At 44.8% G+C, this 19,384-nt stretch overlaps 1 protein-coding gene across 1 annotated transcript in view; it reads right to left on the bottom strand.

The window, feature by feature from the left end:
- The window catches only part of USP22 (ubiquitin specific peptidase 22), a 150,599-nt gene that overhangs the window by 7,692 nt on the left and 123,523 nt on the right, over positions 1-19,384 (bottom strand). The window contains exons 12-13 of the mRNA XM_085890971.1: positions 17,503-17,562; positions 4,033-4,182 (exon numbers count right to left, since the gene is read on the bottom strand). Of these exons, the coding sequence (XP_085747097.1) occupies positions 4,033-4,182; positions 17,503-17,562 (210 nt within the window). The remainder of the gene's footprint in view (positions 1-4,032; positions 4,183-17,502; positions 17,563-19,384) is intronic.

Below are 19,384 nucleotides of genomic sequence, written 5' to 3'. Positions count from 1 at the left end.
ATATATATATATATATATATATATATATATATATATATATATATATATATATATATACATACATACATATACACACACACACACACACACACACACACACACACACACACACACACACACACACACACACACACACACACACACACACACACACACACACACACACACACACACACACACACACACACACACACGAGGTGTGTTCAAAAAGTATCCAACCTTAATTTTTTGTGCGTAAACAAATGAAGCTAGGGAGGCGTGGTTTGGTGCAGGTATGTAGGTGATCCTAATCCGTATGCGTGAATATTTTCCTGCCTGCAGAAGCTGTCAGTCGCCGACAGACTGCCAATGAGTGAGGAATTGTAAGTGAGTGCCGTCGGATTTTCATTTTTGACAAAATGACGGATCACTGTGGTCTCATCACCAGTGATCACTGTGTTGAAGAAGTTGGGATCGCTGTTCACAGTCTCCAGCATGTCCTGTGCGATCTCCAAACGGAGTTGCTTCTGCTCGATCGTTAACAGCTTTGGCACGAACTTCGCTGAGATTCTCCTTAAGCCCAAATCCTCAGTCACAATGGAATGAACGGATCCAATGCTGACGCCCGCCTCGTCTGCAAGTTCTCTGATCGTGATTCGACGATCCTGCATCAGCAGGGTCCTCACTTGGTCAATGACAACCTCATTTCGGGATGTTGAGGGCCTACCAGAACGTGCTTCACTTTCCACTGATGTGCGACCATATTTCCACTGATGTGCGGTGCCCATTGCTTTATTTCCGAAGGCCTGTTGAATCTTGCGGATCGTTTCCACTTGGGAATCGCCAAGCTTTACACAATATTTGATGCAATAGCGTTGTTCAAGTTTTTCCGTCATTTTGTCAAAAACGAAAATCCGACGGCGCTCACTTACACTTCCTCACTCATCGGCGGTCTGTCGGCGACTGACAGCTTCTGCAGGCAGGAAAATATTCATGCATACGGATTAGGATCGCCTACATACGTGCACCAAACCACGCCTCCCGAGCTTCATTTGTTGACGCATAAAAAATTGAGGTTGGATACTTTTTGAACACACCTCGTATATGTATAGATACATGTCGATATAAATAAATAGACTCCACCCATGCTCTTCCAGCTGAGGAAGCTGCATAAAACAACCATGAAAGCTTACCAAGGTAAGCCCTTTGCTGTTTCAAACCCTTCCCAGAGTTCCTACACAGCTGTAAAGACATTCACAAATGGTGCACACATGAGAATCCAAATGCTACACACCCCCTCAGTTGCCGGACCGGTTTCATCGCTGTTTGATAGTCGCCGGCCGAGGCCTCCGGGTTGAATGTGATGGGGGGGGGTGGGTGTCGGACTATGTCCAATGGAGATCGGGGGAGTGCTCGTCACACTCCACATGTTTCAATATATATATATATATATATATATATATATATATATATATATATATATATATATATATATATATATATATATATATATATAATCCACTTCAGTCATTGTAGATGAAAGGAAGGAGACAGGTGAAAGAAGGATTTTTAAGCCTCGAGACGATTGAGGCATGGATTGTGCATGTGTGCCATTCAGAGGGTGAATGGGCAAGACAAAATATTTGAGTGCCTTTGAACGGGGAATGGTAGTAAGTGGCAGGTGCACTGGTTTGAGTGAATCAAGAACTGCAATGCTGCTGGGTCGAAAATGGCTCATTGATGAAAAAGGCCAAAGGAGGCTGACACAAATTCGTGTTCAAACCAAGTCCTGAGCTTAAACCAATTCTGAGTAATGCTGGAGAGAAAAGGAGGGAAGTTAAGAGCAGGGGTCGGAAGATGTTAAGGAGGGGGGAAGTGCAGGGACAATGTCGCCGTAGAGTACCTTGGGGAATGAGGAACTTTGTGAAGAAGCCAAAGGTTTGGTGGAGGAGTGGAAGAAGTACGGAGTGGTGGTCAGGGGAATTGCAGAAGTTTTGTGTGGAAGGACATCAGGAAAGGGTGCATTGTCTAGGGATAGAAACCAGGTATGGTGAACGGAGGAAGTAGTGAAGGTAGTTGGTGAAAAGGAGGAGGTTTGGAAGAGGATAGAGAAGATCAAGGATGCACGGTTGCTGCACCTGCATGGGCAAATAAGAAAGGAGAGCGGTGGATAAGGTGAGGAATGATAGAAGAAGAGGTGTACAAGTTGGAAAAGGATGGTGGGAAGGATATCATCTATAAAATGGCTCGTGACAGGGATGAGGATAGTAAGGACATGAACGGGGTTGGTGGAGGGAAAGTAGTGGGGGGGATGATTGAGGATGTTTGCTAGTGACAGGAGAGAGGGCAGTGTTGAAGGTATGGGAAGGCTATTTCAAGGAGCTGTTGAATCAGGGCGGAAGCAAAGGTGAGCTGGAGCTTCAGTGTAATGTAGAGGGGAAGTTGAATTAGTGGAGATCACAGAGGAGGTGCGAACAGCTTTAAAGACGATGAAGAATGGAGGAGCACCAGGCAGTGACGAGGTGTGTAGAGATGCTAATTGCGGCAGGAGAAGTCAGAGTCAATTGGACAAAAAGGCTGTTGAATGCATGTATGAGAGGGGGTTCGATTCTGGAGGATTGGAGGACAGGGCTAATTGTGCCAACATGGAAGAGGAATGGCCATGATCAAAATGCAGGGAAGTACAGAGGTCTTATGCTCCCAAGTCATGTCATGAAGGTTTCTGGACAGGAGGATAAGGAAGAGGGTGGAGATGGAGATCGGAGAAGAGCAGCAGGGGTTTAGAAAAGGGAGGGGGACGACGGATGGGATGTTCACGCTGAAACAGCTGGTGGAGAAGAGGTTGGAGGTGCAAGGTGAAATGGCATTGGGATTTGTGGATCTTGAAAAGGCCTATGGCACTGTCCCGAGAGAGATGGTGATGACGAAAACATCAAGGAAATCGAAAAGGAAAGTTCTGTTGTCTTCTGTAACACGGACCTATCTTTACCGTCTGAAGATGGTGGCACTGACAGAGACAAAACAACAAAGGCTGCAGGTCTGCAAAAACAACTGGGTCAGGAGGATTGCGGGATTGAAGAGGGAGGATAGAAAGAGGATGGATGAACTGAAGAGAGGAGATTGGTGTGCAAGTAAGTTTGATGGGGAGATTGGTAAAAATCCAGCTGAAGTGGGCCAGACACTTGTTGCAGATGGGGGAAGAGTGAATGGCAAAGAGAGCGGTTAGGTTGAGGGAGCAAGGTAGGAGGAGAAGGGGTCGACTGTGGTTGAGATGGGAGATTTGTTTGAGGAGGGTTATCAATAAGGAGGGAAGTGGAAGAAGTATCGGGGTCATGGCATGGCAGAAGATTGGCACCATTGGACTTCACCCCATATATATTGAGGAGAAAGGAGAAAGGAGAAAGGAGAAAGGAGAAAGGAGAAAGGAGAAAGGAGAAAGGAGAAAGGAGAAAGGAGAAGGAGAAGAAGGAGAAGAAGGAGAAGAAGGAGAAGAAGGAGAAGAAGAAGAAGAATTATAAATGGGCTATTTTGGGTCAATCAGCTTTGTAGCTCAGCGATGCTGTTCAAAGAGTTTAATGAAAGTTGGCAGATGACTGGTCGGTACTTTACAGGTTTACAAGTTTGTATCTAAGTCGACTTTGAGGATTGTTGTTGTATCACTTGTTCGGAGTGTCCGTGCCATCCCGACCTGACATAGGAAGTCTATCAAGTTCATTATACTTTTTGTTTTGTTTTTTTTAACTGAAAACCTTTTTGTTTCGTTTTTTTTCAGAGCTGAAAAGTCAAGAGGGCCCCGTTTGGAGCATTGGTCCTTGAAGCACCCTACCGCCTGAGATTGTCCCCCTAATGATTTGTCCATTGTCCCACTACTCGCTTGTCCTGCATCACATATATGTGCAATCTCATTCATTCACCACCACTTTAGCGTACGATTAATTCCACAATTCAAAAATGCATTAAAAAAAAAAAAAAGTCGCGAAGACGTACGAGTATCATCAACCACGACATTCGAATACAAAACGAGCGCAAGATAACGGGCACAGAAGGATGTACCCTTCGCTGTCGAGTACATCGCGCACGGAGGCATGAGTGATGATGGCGTCATCGCACTTGAACCACTGGTCCTTATGCTGACGGATGAAGCTCGTGTAGTGGCCGCTTTCCAGTGTTCCCTGGTGGTTTACAACTGCGAACAGTGAGTACCTGCACAGAGAAAAAGAGGTCATTTTTGCAGAGTTTTGAAAAAAAAAGAATATATATATATATATATATATATATATATATATATATATATATATATATATATATATATATATATATATATATATATATATATATATACACATATACACACACACACACATTTCACTGTGCCTTTTGAAACTGCTGGCCCTTTCCAGACCTGGACCAATGGAGGCAGAGCAATCCGAGGAATTGGGCAAGGATAATAAATCATTTGGACACAGGAGAAGGATGTTTGGCCCATCATGTTCTATCAACACCACAGTATTCAATACGCCAGTGTATCCTACTTAATATCACTGGGGAGAAGAGTGGGGTGAAGAAAAGTGAGACAGACAGAGAGACATCACCAGGGGTGGGGTGTTTTTTTTTTTTTTTTCTTTTGGTATTTTTTTTAAGCGTGTATGCAGAGGGTTGTCAGATAAGGAATGAACAAACACTGATGACGACACAATGTTTTTTTGGAAGAGACCCTCCTGGAGACATCAAAATCACTACAAATGTATACAATAACCCAATCCATAAGCAAGCTACCGACCAGTTCTGCAAATATCGACGTATCCCTCAATTCCCAATGATTCTAGGTACCCATCAAATTCCAGTTTCAATGTATCTACTCTCTCTGCTGTGACGAGCTTGCCAGGGAGACCATTCCACGCATTCACTATTCTCCGAGCGAAAGACCCCTACCGTCCTGCCGTTCCAACTCTCTTGTATATTACGACCATCGTAAACTGTAATCATAACATCCACCAACCTCGGTGGCGTTATGGTTGGAGCGTCTGCTCCGAGTCTGGGAGGTCGACGGTTCAAACCCCGGCCGAGACATTCCAAAGACTTAGAAATGGTATGTGCTGCTTCCTTGCTTGAGGTTCAGCATTTAAAAGGATAGAGCATGGACAAATCTAAAAGGATAGAGCATCGACTCAGATCCAGCCTATCAGTGGGATACAAAATGTAAACTGTTCAGCCTGGTGGAGGTGCGCGCTCTACCGAGTGCCGTTCTACTTAGAACATATGATTGATCCTCACTCAATGTCACTGTCCGTTCTGCCGACACATTGTTCTGTCGATACCATCATGAACTGAAACACCTCTTTCAGATCCCCTCCTCATCACCTCCTTTATAATGAATAAAGTCTTGTGCCTTTCACTCACTCCTCATAGCTTAATGTAGCGAACGCTGGAATCGATCTCGTCACTCTACGTCGAACCCTCTCTATGGAAGCTATGTCCTTTCTCAGATGTGGTGACCAAAACTGAATACAACATTATAGGTGAGGCCTCTAGAAATCCTTGCCAGTATTAACACTACTTTCTTGATTTATAATTTATCCTCCTACAAATACAAACCAAAACCCGGATAGCTTTAACTATATCTGCCTGGCACTGTGCTGTCTGCTTACACCCCCCCCCACCCCCATATCTATTGCCACCACCAGATCTTTCTCATGTGTCACAATGCACAAACACATGATGAAAAGAGGAGAGGGATTTGAGGGGGGGGGGGGAGAAAACTGAAACGAGCAAGTAAAATGGTCGAGTGATGAAAGGTTAATGGGGGAAATAAAGATCAAAACTCAAAATTGGGGATGACAAGAGACGGTGGTGCAGGTGTGCAATCACCTTGGATTTGGAAGTTTAACGAGGAGGGTGGTGGTGGGTGGGGTGTTACTGGAAAGAATGCATACGTCCTGGAGTTGTTGGGGAGGGTAGGGGACTGAGATAGCGGAGAGGAATGTTGGAGAGTAGACGGTAGAAAAATAGACAACCCTGACCTGCCTGCGAAGTGAGAGCAATAGACCTTGAGTTTCAGCCTCATCATCGGAGGTTGCAATAATTTTGAGAGCTTTAGATTCCACAGAATCTATGAGAGACTGATGTCAAGCTGCGGCGGCAGTTCATATGTGAGATCAATAGTCCATTCAGCGATGGACAAAGGGCTTGTCGGCTGTAACTCTGAATTTCCAAGGAAACACATGCATCAACAGAAGATGCTCAGTCTGTGGCTGGTTTTGGAAGCTAGCTTTGCTCTGTGGTCAGCGCAGGAAAGGTCAGGGCTAATGGTGAGGCCTAGGTGTTCAGGAAACTGAACCTCTTCCGGTTGATGACCGAGAAAATAGAAAGGTGGGTTAATTTGACGATCCTTCCAGAGCAACAGGGTGAGACCACAACATTTTCCAAGATTGAAGGGGATGTTCCATTTGCCAGTCGAGAGTCCAATAACTTCCAGATCAGCAGAGAGACGTACAGCTGCTGTTTGAGAAGCAGACGGATGGGGGTACTGCACAACACAATGTAGCGTCATCTGCAAAAAGGAAGAGTGTGTATTCCAGAACATCGGATAAGTCATTAAAATAGTTGAGAAAAAAAGACTTGGGTCAAAACACTGCCTTAAGGGACCTCCAGCCTCCACTGGGAGAGGGGAGGAGAGGGGTCAATTGATGACAACACGTTAACTGCGTGAGTGGAGGAAGTCAGAAATAGAGGAATGAAGGGGGCCTTGTATGTTACAGGCGCAGAGAGCTTGGCAAGTAAAACAGGATGCCAGACTGCATCGAATGTATGAGATATGTCCAGGGAGATGGTCCTCTTGTTTGAGATCGAGAGCCTATAACCGTTGCCGAGAGAGGAGCATAAGCATCCCCGGAGTTGAGTGACCGGGACAGAATCCTAACTGTTGGTCAGATATCAGATCGTTTGAAAACAGGAAAGATTTAGCATTGGAAGCAATGATGGATTCCATGACTTTGTAATTGGAAGCAGGTTCACTAGCCCATAGTCGGTGTGGTCCATTTTTGTACACTTGTGTGGATGGGTCCAGTGATGTTTGCTGACTTCCATGGAGAGGAAAGGCAGCTCAAACGGGATATAAGGCAGATAGAGGGGGAGCAGGAATGGAAGGACAGCATTTGAGAACATGGGCACTGATGCCAACTGGGCCCGGCACCAAAGCAAGTTCAAGACCAGACAGAACTTTCTCTACCTTCTCGGGTGAGAAGGATACAGTAGTCCAGTAGACAGTGCATATGTCGAGGTAATATGGGGACAGAACGGGACGGGTTTGGTCCATGAGTATTGGAGGCAAACGTTGAGTTGATACATCCTGTCTTATCTTGGGTAGAGTCTGCAATAATACAGCTTGAGGTGAGGGATGGGATTAAGGGGGAGTATATACCAGAACACACACTTGACACGGTGCCACCATGTCTTGGAGGAAGCAGGTGGTGTGTAGGATTGAGCATGCAGTGTTGGGGGCAGTTGGGGGGGGGGAGGCAGTGGGGTAAGGGAGAGCATGAAGGGTGAGAGGGGGAGGAGGAGCCAGATGCGCAGTGGTGGGAGGGGAAGAGGGACACGCGGCAGGAGGAGGGAGCGCACGGATGTGAGGGTGTAGGACGCAAGTGTAGGGGTGTGGGACGCAAGTGAGGTACAGACTGGGAAGCGTTAATGGTCGTATGCTGGCATTATCTGCAAAATGGACTTCTCATGATCCCCAATTTTAATAAACGAAGACAGCCATTACGACAGGGATGAAATTAAGGGTAATTGAAAGCACAGAGGAAATCTGGCTATAATTTCAGAGGGATGGTCTCTGAACCAAGTATTTGTGTGATCAACAGAAAATTATTCTCTGTGTGATGAATAAGAAGAGGAAGAGATTGTGTTGAGGAAGAATAAAATGTGTAGAGTTTGTGACAGACAAGTTCAGATAATCAGGACAGGTTTGGGAGCATGCGCCGGAGCAGCACGTCGCTGCGTCCACTTTCTGCCGGTACTCCAGGGGCCTCCGTCTGACCGTCCCCCAGAGATGCCTGGCCCATCCCCATCTCCTTGAGATGCCAATCACCCTGCTGCAACCAAGAGGCACGTGGTCGGCCCATTAGCCTCCTCCACTCACGAGGCTCCGTCGCTGAGAGAATCTGGTGAGCAGGATCAGCGTCAGGAAAACGAGCCACATATCCATACAGCCTCAGCTGACGCTCATGCATCACCTACATCAGCTACATACAGCCGCAGCTGACGCTCATGGATGCTCATGCAGGTAACAAATCTCATTTGAGTCTCTCTCAACAACCGCTCGTTGGACAGAAAGTCCGACCAGCGATAGCCAAGGATTCTCTGATGAGACCTCGTACCAAAGGAATTAAGTCTCCATCTCAGATCCCTGGTCAGAGTCCAAGTCTCACATCCATAGAGCAAAACTGACTAAAAGCACAAAGGACCTGAAGACTCAGACTTTCGTCCTCCAGCACAGGTACCGACAGTGCCACACCCCATGATCCAGTGAATCCATGACTACCCAGGCCTGACCAAGATTGACCTATTCTATTGACCTCTGGCTCACAGCCAGTAGAGACGTGAATGTCACTGCCAAGGAAAGTGAATCTCTCCGTGACCTCAACATCCTCACCATAAACAGGTAAACACAAGATAGCAGCATCCAAGATGTCAATAAAAGTCTGGATCTTCGTTTTGACCCAGGAAACCCGTAATCCCAGTGGCTCCGACTCCTCACTCAGCACCTCAGCACCACTAACACCCCAAAAGGATATCCAGAGTCTCCACAAAGATGACTGCATCATCTGCGAAATCAAGTTCAGAGATCTTGACATTCCCAAACGATGCACCGCAGCTTGATCTCTCCAACATCCTCACCAAAATCTAGTCCATACAGGTGCTGAAAAGTGTGCAGACAAGTACACATCCCTGACGAACTCCAGTAACAACTGGAAACTTGAAGGGCACTCGGTAGAGCACATTCCTCCGCCACATAATACCTGATCCACGAGAACATACCGGGCCATATACATTTTTGAAATATCCTGCTAGACAGTACTAGATCGTTTTTGGCCCTTTCTCTCAATGGTGAATTATCACATTGAAAATTAAATAATTCTCTTGTCCAGATCCGGATTCTGATCTTCAATAAAATTGAATTAATTCGTCCTTGTCACACACCCAACATGTCCACCAAGTTTCGTCCAAATTCTGTCCCCAACTTTTTGAGATATCGTGTTATCTATCATTTTAGCTCCGTCTCTCAATGGTGAATAATCACTTTTTAAAATTCGAGAAGTCGGATCAGGATCCGGATCTTCACCAAAATCTAATCAGTTCGTTCTTGTCACACACTGAACCTGTCCACAAAATTTCATCCGGATCTGTACACAGCTTTTATAGATACAAACTTTTAGATTTTAGATGTGCACAAACAGACAAACAAACGGACAGAAAGGGGTGAAAACATAACCTCCTTCACCTTTGGTGGCCGAGGTAATAATTCAGAGATGACATCACCACATGTCACAGCACTCTCAGTACCAGAGTAGAGTTCAGATATTGGATCGATCAGTTTTGGTGGCACCCCACGAAGACCAAGAATCCTCCAGAGGGCATCCCGATTCACTGAATCGAACGCTTTACAGAGATCAACATAAGCTGCAAGCAGCCCCTGCCGAAACTCTCGTCTGCGTTCGGTGAGGACACGAAGAGCAAGGATACGGTCAATCGTTGTTCTCTTTGGTGTAAAGCCTGACTGCTCTGGAGGTTGGTGCTCAAGTAGATGGTGGCGAACCCTATCAAGAATTATCCGAGCAAAGACCTTGCCCGGCACTGCGAGCAGCACCACCGCCATCTGGTGATCGACACCGCAGCACCACCCTGACACACACTTCCGCAATCTGGCCCAGTAAGGTTACCCTTCAATGGAAGGTTGGCAGAAAATGATACATTTTAAAATGTCATTAAAAGCTTTTAAAGTGAGAAGCAAATTAGTTCTCGTCAGAGGTATTGAGAATGAAAGATATAAAGAATGAGCAAAGGAAGGAAACAGACAGAATGAGGCTGCTACCTTAAATAACAGGCAGAATGGGTCTTGACCTTTCTCTTACCTTAATTTCCAAGAGTGGTCATGTCATCTGCAAATTTGTAAAGTCGACTCTTAACCCCCACTGTCCAAAGCATCGATGGAAATTCTAAATAGAAAAGGCCCGAGTGATGATTCCTCAGGTATATCGCAACTTACAACCTCCTAGCCAGACATCCACTCACTCAAGCTATTTTTGTTTCCAATGACTAAGCCAGTTTTCAATCCAATTAGCTGCTCCACCAACCATCCTGCAAATCCCTAACTTTAGCTGAAAGCCTTCCATGTGGTACCTTATCCAATTCCTTCTGAAACTTTAGATATGCTACATCAACTGCACTTCAATCGTCTACGCAATCAGACACTGCTTCACAGAACCCCCAAAGAGTCCGAGAAACATGAACTCCCTTCACTAAATCCATGCTGATCGTCCAATTCATGTAAATTTATCGAAATGATTCCCCCATCTGATTCCTAATTAATGTCTCCAGCAACTAAAGTTCTCCATTTCCTCTCTGGATCCTATTAAAAATAACGGAATTACAAACCTCTGGTACCTGTTCTGACTCCAATGAGCTGTTAAGGATATCGGCCTGCCCTCGCCTTAGCGCCGACACTGCCTGCCCTCTCGTCTCGCTGCCAGCACAGCCTGCCGCCACCACCTGCTCTCACACCTCACCATCGCCACCACCTGCCCTCGTGCCTCAACACATCAACGCCTGCCCTCACGCCTCTCATTTATTCTTTTTTATTTATTAAGGTATAAGCAGGGGAAGAGTGAAGAAACCCGTTGTCCAACTCTTGACGCTCCCTGCATAGAAAAATGAATGGAAATCAAATGGAAGTTTGTTTATGTTTGCTTTGAATTTATGGGGATTAGAAGAAGGGAAAACTGGAGGTATTTGTGGTTGTAAATGGAGAAGCAGAAAGATTTGCCCCGGCACAGAAATTGCAACGTGAAAAGCGTGACTGGAAGCAGCTTGGCGGATTAGCCGCTTCCAGGTTTATGAGCGAGAGAGCAGATCAGCAAGTTCGGTGAAGAAGCAGTTGTAAAGTTGCTTTAAGAAAAAAAAAAAATGGTTGGAGTTGAGAAGAACCACACCATCTAACAAAAAAAAAAGTTTTAAAACTTTTTAAAAGTTTTTTCTAAAAAGTTTTTGTTTCCGAATTTGAGGAAGTTGCAAAATGTTTCTCGCCATTATGTTGCTGTATCCCCAAGTTGGGATTACCGATCTGCTCTGTGCATTCAAAGAAAGAAAGGGTTCATCAAAATGTCCTGAAGCTGATTTCCCAAAAACACATGAAGACGACGAAATATCCCAAAAAGAGAGACATGAAAATTTACTGAAGGTCATTCGTTAAATCAGTTGTTTTATTCTGATTAATATTTCGGGTAGATGGATTAGCCAGACTCAGTGGTGTCATGGTTAGAACGAGAGGTCGACCGACAAGGGTTTTTCAAGGGCTGATGCCGATACCAATGTTTAGAGAGCAAAGAGGGGTGCGGGGGGGGTTGGGGGCGATCAATATAATGCCGATATTTGCATCGAATTAAACAATTTAATAATAAAAAAAAATGAGAATTACAATTTTGTTGAAATTAAAATGGCCGCCACGTTCGGGTGGCACCAAGGGTGAAAGGGCGTGTTTTCCCGCCGTTTGTTTCATTGTTCACACTTTGAGTGTCAAATGCAGTAATTCCTCGTTTCATGAGGTAATTGTGTTTCGAGAATTTATCGCGTTCGCTGAAAACGTGTCAAACGAAAGTAATTTTCCAAAAAGAAACAATGTAATCAGTGGAGGTTGTGTGTCAGGACGTGGGGAGATGGGGGAAGAGAGAGAAAGAGAGAGAAAAAGAGAGAGTGAGCGAGAGCGAGAGCGAGAGCGATAGAGATAGAGATAGATAGAGACAGAGAGAAAGACAGAGAGGGAAAGAGACAAATAGAGAAAGACAGAGAAAAACAGAGAAAGACAGAGACAGTCACTTATGCATTTAAATAAAATGAAACTTCATCAACCTATGTTAAATGCTGTTGCTCGCAGTGGTGGAGATGGAGGGGTGATGGTGTGCAGGTCAAGGGGAGGAGATGCAGGGTCATCAACATCTAACGATGCAGTTAATCACTTCAATCTGACTTGCACTTAATACGACTCACTTTATTTGCTGTAGTGGCAAAGCACGCTGAGCACTTGGCCTTGATTTTATCGGCATTTGCATGAATCGTTCGTAAAGGCCCTGTCACACCTTGACGTTTTAGCCAGCGTATGCCGACGTATGAAAAATTTGTCTAAAACGCTGGCACACGTCGAATACGTTATGGGTAAGTTTTGTATACGTTAAGAGCACGCTGAAGCGCGCTGGCATACGTCGTAGTACGCCGAGCTCGTCGACAAATTTTAAGCATGCTCAAAATTTTTCGACGTATGCCAGCGTACGACTCACACGTTCCGCATACGCTGGCCATAAGTTGTCGACAGGTTATGCGATCATTGACATACGTTACTTGTAAGTTTCTCATAAGTCAAAATACATCGAGGTAATGCTTAGCGTACCCGAAACTTATTTCTAACCTATGAGTAACGTGATTTGAACCTATGTGTAACGTATCTCCAACGCATATTGACGTGTGTAGACGTGTTTGATTGACGTCTTCCGGATGACCACAGAACTTACTGAACGTGTTTCTAACTTACAGCTACCATATTATGGCGTATTGGCAGCGCTTAGGGGAATTGGTATATAAAAATGGGCTTCACAGGAGGAACCCGTCAGTGTTTCAGTCTCTATGTTGAGTAGATGTCCATGTCAGTAGTTTTAGTAGTCGTAGTAGGTGAGCGTGTCAGTAGTAGTAGTAGTAGGTCCATGTCAGTAGTAGTAGGTGAGCGTGATGGGGAGGGTGTGGGTGATGATGGATCCTCCTTGCGTCCGCGTCCACGGCCATGGCCAGGAGACTTCTTTTCTTGGCAGCATTCTTCGAAGTTTTCTTCGGCATGACGATGATGTTGACACTTCGATGTCTTGCTTGGTTATGATTAAAATCGTCGAGCGGCAGCGTCCATGTAAATAGTCGAGCAGCAGCGACTTAAATCGTTGAGCGGCAGCCTATTAATAGGCTACGCCACGTGGTCATCGGCGATACGCTGCCGCGCTATGCATACGTTAGACTATCGTTGGGCATACGTTGTGAACGTCGACAACACGCTAAGCATTTGTTGGTATAAGTTATCTATAAGTTATCTAAACGTTCTGTGTACGTTACTAATACGTTATGCATACGTCCAACTCGTTATGAATATGCCCAAAACTGAAAAAAACATCAATAGTTCAGCGTAGAAAAACATTTTTTTTAAAATGCTGAAGAAAACTTCGAAGAATGCTGCAAAGAACTCTCCTGGCCGTGACCGTGGACGCAAGGAGGATCCATCATCACCCACACCCTCCCCATCATGCTCACCTACTACTACTGACATGGACCTACGACTAATACTACTGACACGCTCACTTATTATGATTACTAAAACTACTGACATGGACATCTACTCAACATAGAGTCTGAAACACTGACAGGTTCCTCCTGTGAAGCCCATTTTTATATACCAATTCCCCTAAGCACTGCCAATACGCCATTATACGGTAGCTGTAAGTTAGAAACTTGTTCAGTAAGTTCTGTGGTCGTCCGGAAGACGTCAATCAAATACGTCTACATACGTCAATATGCGTTGGAGATACGTTACACATAGGTTCAAACCACGTTACTCATAGGTTAGAAATAAGTTTCGGGTACGCTAAACATTACCTCGACGTGTTTCGACTTATGAGTTACTTACAAGTAACGTGTGTCGACGTGTGTCAACGATCGCATAACGTGCCTACAACTTATGGCCAGCGTATGCGAAACGTGTGCGTCATACGCTGGCATACGTCAAAAAATTTTGAGCATGCTTAAAATTTGTCGATGAGCTCAGCGTACTACGACGTATGCCAGCGTGCTTCAGCGTGCTTCAGCGTGCTCTTAACGTATACAAAACGTACCCATAACGTATTCGACGTGTGCAAGCGTATTCGGCAAATTTTTCATACGTCGGCATACGCTGGCTAAAACGTCAAGGTGTGACAGCGGCTTGACACTTCGATGTCTAGTGCGGTTATGATTTGAATCGTCGAGCGGCAGCCTTTAAATAGGCTACGCCACGTGATTGTCGGCGATACGCTGCCGCGCTATGCATAAGTTAGACTATCGTTGGGCATAAGTTGTGAACGCCGACAACACGCTAAGCATTCGTTGGTATAAGTTATTGAAACGTTCTGTGTATGTTACTAATACGTTATGCAAACGTCCAACTCGTTATGAATACGCCCAAAACTGAAAAAAAAACATCAATAGTTCAGCGTACGCCAGCGTTTTACATACATTTTGATACGTTGCCATACGCTGGCTAAAACGTCAAGGTGTGTCAGGGCCCTAATGGTGGATTCCATCAGTCCAAGCGCTCAACAGATGTTCACTGCTCCCATCACTCAATCACTTCTAATTTCACCTTCGTTGAAGTAGCTTTCCTTTATTTCTTCGGCACAGAGGTGCTCATTTATCCCTTACCAGTCACGGTGTCGAAGGGTGCACAAGATACTACGTGCTCAGTTGAGCGGAGGTTTCCACTTTCGATGCGCCCACACACCGCACAGCATCCCACGGCCCATTTCTATGACAACCGGATGCTTATAATCCAAGGACACGGAGTCTGCGTTAACTCAAATAAGCCATGGTACATATCCGACTGAATCTATCCCTGAGGTTACCACGGATATACAAGTATTTTATGAGTGCAACAAAATTTAAATATGCATTTCAATAAAATATACATTATCACAGCTTTTTGACTTGCACACCTGAGGATAAGAAAAAAAAAATAACGCAAGCAGATGAAGACGAAGAAGCAACAGCAAACTCTTGTTTATAAAGTTGTAATGCAATGTCCTCAGCGTTGATTGGTTTGAGAGAAACAGAGGATGGGATTACCTGATTGGTGGAACCATAGAGCATCATGAATAATGAGTCGGCGGAAATGAATCACCAAAGAACCGGCGGAAACGTTTTTCATGATGACTCAACGTTGACTGTGGTCGAGTTGTCACACACTCAAGCCATCATATTCAGAAAAGATATAAAGTTCGGACAAATTCTGTTTTTTTGTTTTTTTTTTCAAACACCTCGAAGACACCTTTCTGAGGACCCAGATCGACCAGAACAGGAAGCTGTGGATTCCTTGCCTTCGCCGGTGAAGGTTCCAAGCTATCTCTCTTGCTGGCTGACTCCACCTTTCGAATGGCCAACAATTCGTCCTCTTTGTAAATCCCAAAGGTCGTGTGCCCCCCCGGGGTTCGAGGTATAGTTAATTGTCACGCAAGACCCAGGAACTCGTTTCTGCAAAGAAATAGTCGAATATTAGTACAAATCACTGAGTAAAACTGCGTTATACGGATGAAATGAAGAAATTTAAGGTGTCTATTTACTTCTGTCATGTCTCTGTATATCTGTTGATGACCGACCTGTTCAGGATACCCATTGTCAAGAAGAATACTCTTTTTGTGGTTTCAATTTCAGCATAGAGTTTATCTGTGGAGCAGATCTTTCTTGCTCTATTGACCAAGAATACCAATCAATCCAATCTTGTATCGAGAGGAACTGTAAGAATCCCACCAAGTATAATGTCGAGTAAAAGTAGATTACGGTAGACTGTGGTTTTTTTAAGCGTCGGACGATTTCTCAACTAAGACGTCCAAGTAGGGAAATACGTCGGAGCGTTCCATCTCTCAGGTGAACTCTCGGGATGGATGGAGAGAGTTCAGGTATACCAAGAAGACTTTACATCCTGAGGTTGACTCAAAGACAGCTCTCAATGTGAACGCAGTTCCCGAGCAGAGGATGCAGTTTGGCTCACCTTTGTGCAACGGAGGCCACATTCATCAGGTGAACCAATCCGATTCTTTGTAGACAGAAATAATTTGTCCAAACTTAATAGCTATTTTGACTATGATGGCTTGCCTGTGTGACAACTCTCCCACAGTCAACGTTAAGTCATCATGCGAACCACTCCCCCCCCCCCGGCCCCCCACTAGCCCTCAGCAAATTAGCATTATGTTTCCACCAGTACTTTGGTGATTCATCACCGCCTAATCATTATTCATGATGCTCGATGGTTCCACCAATCAGGTAATCCCGTCCTTTCTTTCTCTCAAGCAATCAACGTTGAGGACATTACATTGTAACTTCATAAAAGAGAGTTTGGTGCTTCTTCTTCATCTGCTCGTGGTTTTATCCAGAGCAGTGCAAGTCGAAAAGCTTTGACGATGTCCATTTTATTGAGATGTAAAAAACGAGTACAGATTAAAATTTCCCCATGGGAACCAGGGTGCGGGGCATGGCATGCTGCAAGAGTGTGCATGGCACAAACGGTGCACCCGGCACGACAGGCAGATTCAGCTGCTGGACCTCTGAGAGACATCCGGTCTGTGAATGGTCATGAGGGGGTTTACAAGAGTGCAAAAGGCCGACACGGTGTGAGAGCGCGAAAGGTCGCGAGATGACCCGTGTGCACAAGTAGTTTGAGAAAGTCCCACGGTGTGTGTGTGTGTGTGTGTGTGTGTGTGTGTGTGTGTGTGTGTGTGTGTGTGTGTGTGTGTGTGTGTGTGTGTGTGTGTGTGTGTGTGTGTGTGTGTGTGTGTGTGTGTGTGTAAGGCTGCTGTGAGTTGGCCCGTATGATTGCGTGACGTCTGCGCTGGTTCCGCAGCATGAACAGTTGGCATTGGGAACACAGCTTGGTTTGCCATTGGGAATGAAATAAATTGAGATTTCAAAGCTCAGAGTAGAGTCGTACCTTTTCCTCTGAGGCATATCCAGCGCTGCCAGCAAGCTCTCACTAACGTTCCGCAGTGAGCCACCTCACCTTTTTATTGTTATTATTATTATTATTATTTAAAATATCGGCACCTTCATTGGCCGATGCCAAAAACCTCAAAATGCCAAATATCTGCGCACATATTGTCCAGGCCGATATATCGGTCAACCACTAGTTAGAACATCCGCTACTAATCTGGGAGGTCGACGGCTCGAACCTCGGCCAAGTTATACCAAAGGCTTTCAAAATGGTACGTGCTGCGTACTTGCTTGCATGAAGCTCAACATTTCAAAAGGACAGAGCACGGACAACCATAGGTCGGCAATGATTGTGCAGGCTTATGGGCTGGCTTAATGGCCTCCTCGTGCGTTGAAGCTCCTTTTAAGGGAACTCTATTATTTATTTATTTTTTTTAAACTCAAACTCAAACTCAAACACAGGCTCATCGCTCTCTCAATCCAGTTTCTTCACCGTTACATCTCATTTTTTTCTATGAAACGAACAACCGTTCAGCTTACTTGTTCTCGCTGTTGAGGCTGTCTCCCTGCTGATATTGCCCATTCATCCTGCTCTCTTTACTGCAGGCAAGAGAAAGGAAGGTACATTTGCATGTGATGGTTCAAAGCTATATTGACAACCAAACAGTTCAAAAACGATGATTGACGCTCCCATAAAACATGCAACTTTTACTCGTAAAGAAGGGAGCAGGCAAAAACAAAATATCAACACTGGTCAGTTATCAACCTCAGCATTTGAGGAAAAAAGAAAAAAAAAATTGGTTTGAATTTCTCCGCACAAATGTTGAGGCTGTCAAATAGTAGTACATAGTCGACAACTACCACCGTCTTTATGGGAGGGCAAAAGTTGCTCAGCTTTGTGTCACACACTGACCTACGTCCATGTCGGTATTCCCAAGTGGCCCGACCGTACCTGTCTGTTTTGTACATAATTCCTGAAAATCCCGGAGCGCGCTAATTCATGAGATCCCCAAGGGCCGTACAACTGTACTTACATACTACCATCTACAAATTGCGTATGAATCTACAATCCGCATTCGAACTTGATGCATATACCCATCGCAAGTCTACGCTCGCTCATGGGAGCCCCGACGGCCATATAACTGAACTCATATGTGACCATCTACAAATTGCATACGCATCGACGTCATACAAAGAGAGGAATTAACCCATCCAAAAAGACGTGTTCTCTGCGAGTAAATACAAAACAATAATAATTGAGAGAAAGTGGAATGAAATGTAATTTTCTACACAACCGGTGAAAAGTTTTCGAACTTCCCCCATTTTTCCAGTTTTTACTGAAATTTAAGGAGTTCAAGTCCAGTGAATAACCTGAAATGGTACAAAGCTAAGCGGTAAACTGCCAGAGGTTTAAAAAAAAAGTTTAGGTTACCAAAAACTGAAAAATAAAGTAAATTTCAGAGTTGTTAAAAAAAGGTCCTTTTCAGGGAACAAGTAATAGGTTAGCAACTGCAGCTGTTCTGCAGCAATGGAAATAAATTAAGCTTTGAAAGTTGATACAAACAATTCCTACAGGTGTCCCAACTTTTGTTGATTAGTTACAAACCCTCTGTGTGTTTAAAAGCAGCGTTGGAGCAGACTGTGTTGCTCCACTCTATGAAGCATTATTTGGACAATATTGCACTGCAGGAAGTCGTCTATTGCTATCATAATGATGAGAAAAAAACAGTTAACAAAGGAAGACAGACAGACCATTTTAACCCTTCAAAATGTGGGTCATTCCTTGAGAGAAATTGCAAAGAAGCCAAGGTGTCAGTGGGTACAGTTTCCTACACCATCAAAAGGCACTTGGAAACTGGAGGAAACTCTGACAGGAAGAGGTTTGGCAGACCCAAAGCCACAACACAATCAGAAGACAAGTTTCTGAGAGTGAACAGCTTGCGTGATAGGCGGCTCACAGGACAGCAGCTTCAAGCACAGCTTAACACTGGTTGAAGTAAGGAAGTCTCAGTTTCAACTGTGAAGAGAAGAGTTCGAGCTGCAGGTTTGACAGGTCGAGTGGCAGTAAGAAAGCCATTGCTAAGATGGAAAAATAAGAAAAAGAGGTTTTCCTGGGACATGAAGCACCGCCAGTTGATTACTGAAAACTGGAAGAAAGTCTTATGGACCGATGAATCAAAATTTGAAATCTTCGGTTCATCACGCAGGGTTTTTGTACGCCGTCGAGTTGGCGAAAGGATGATTCCTCAGTGTGTGACACCAACTGTCAAACATGGAGGAGGAAGCGTGATGATCTGGGGCTCTTTTGCTGGATCCAGAGTCGGCGACTTGCACAGAGTGACTGGCACCCTGAACTAAAAGGGCTATGGAATACCCGCTGGTCAGCACCTAGTTGGTCAGGGGTTCATCCTACAGCAAGATA

This window comes from Eptatretus burgeri, chromosome 8 (genome assembly GCF_056783735.1).
Source record: "Eptatretus burgeri isolate ZD-2024b chromosome 8, Ebu_testis_v1, whole genome shotgun sequence".
NCBI classification, from domain to species: Eukaryota; Metazoa; Chordata; class Myxini; order Myxiniformes; family Myxinidae; genus Eptatretus; species Eptatretus burgeri.
Note: the sequence above shows the minus strand (reverse complement) of the source record. Positions and strands in the feature narration are given on the sequence as shown.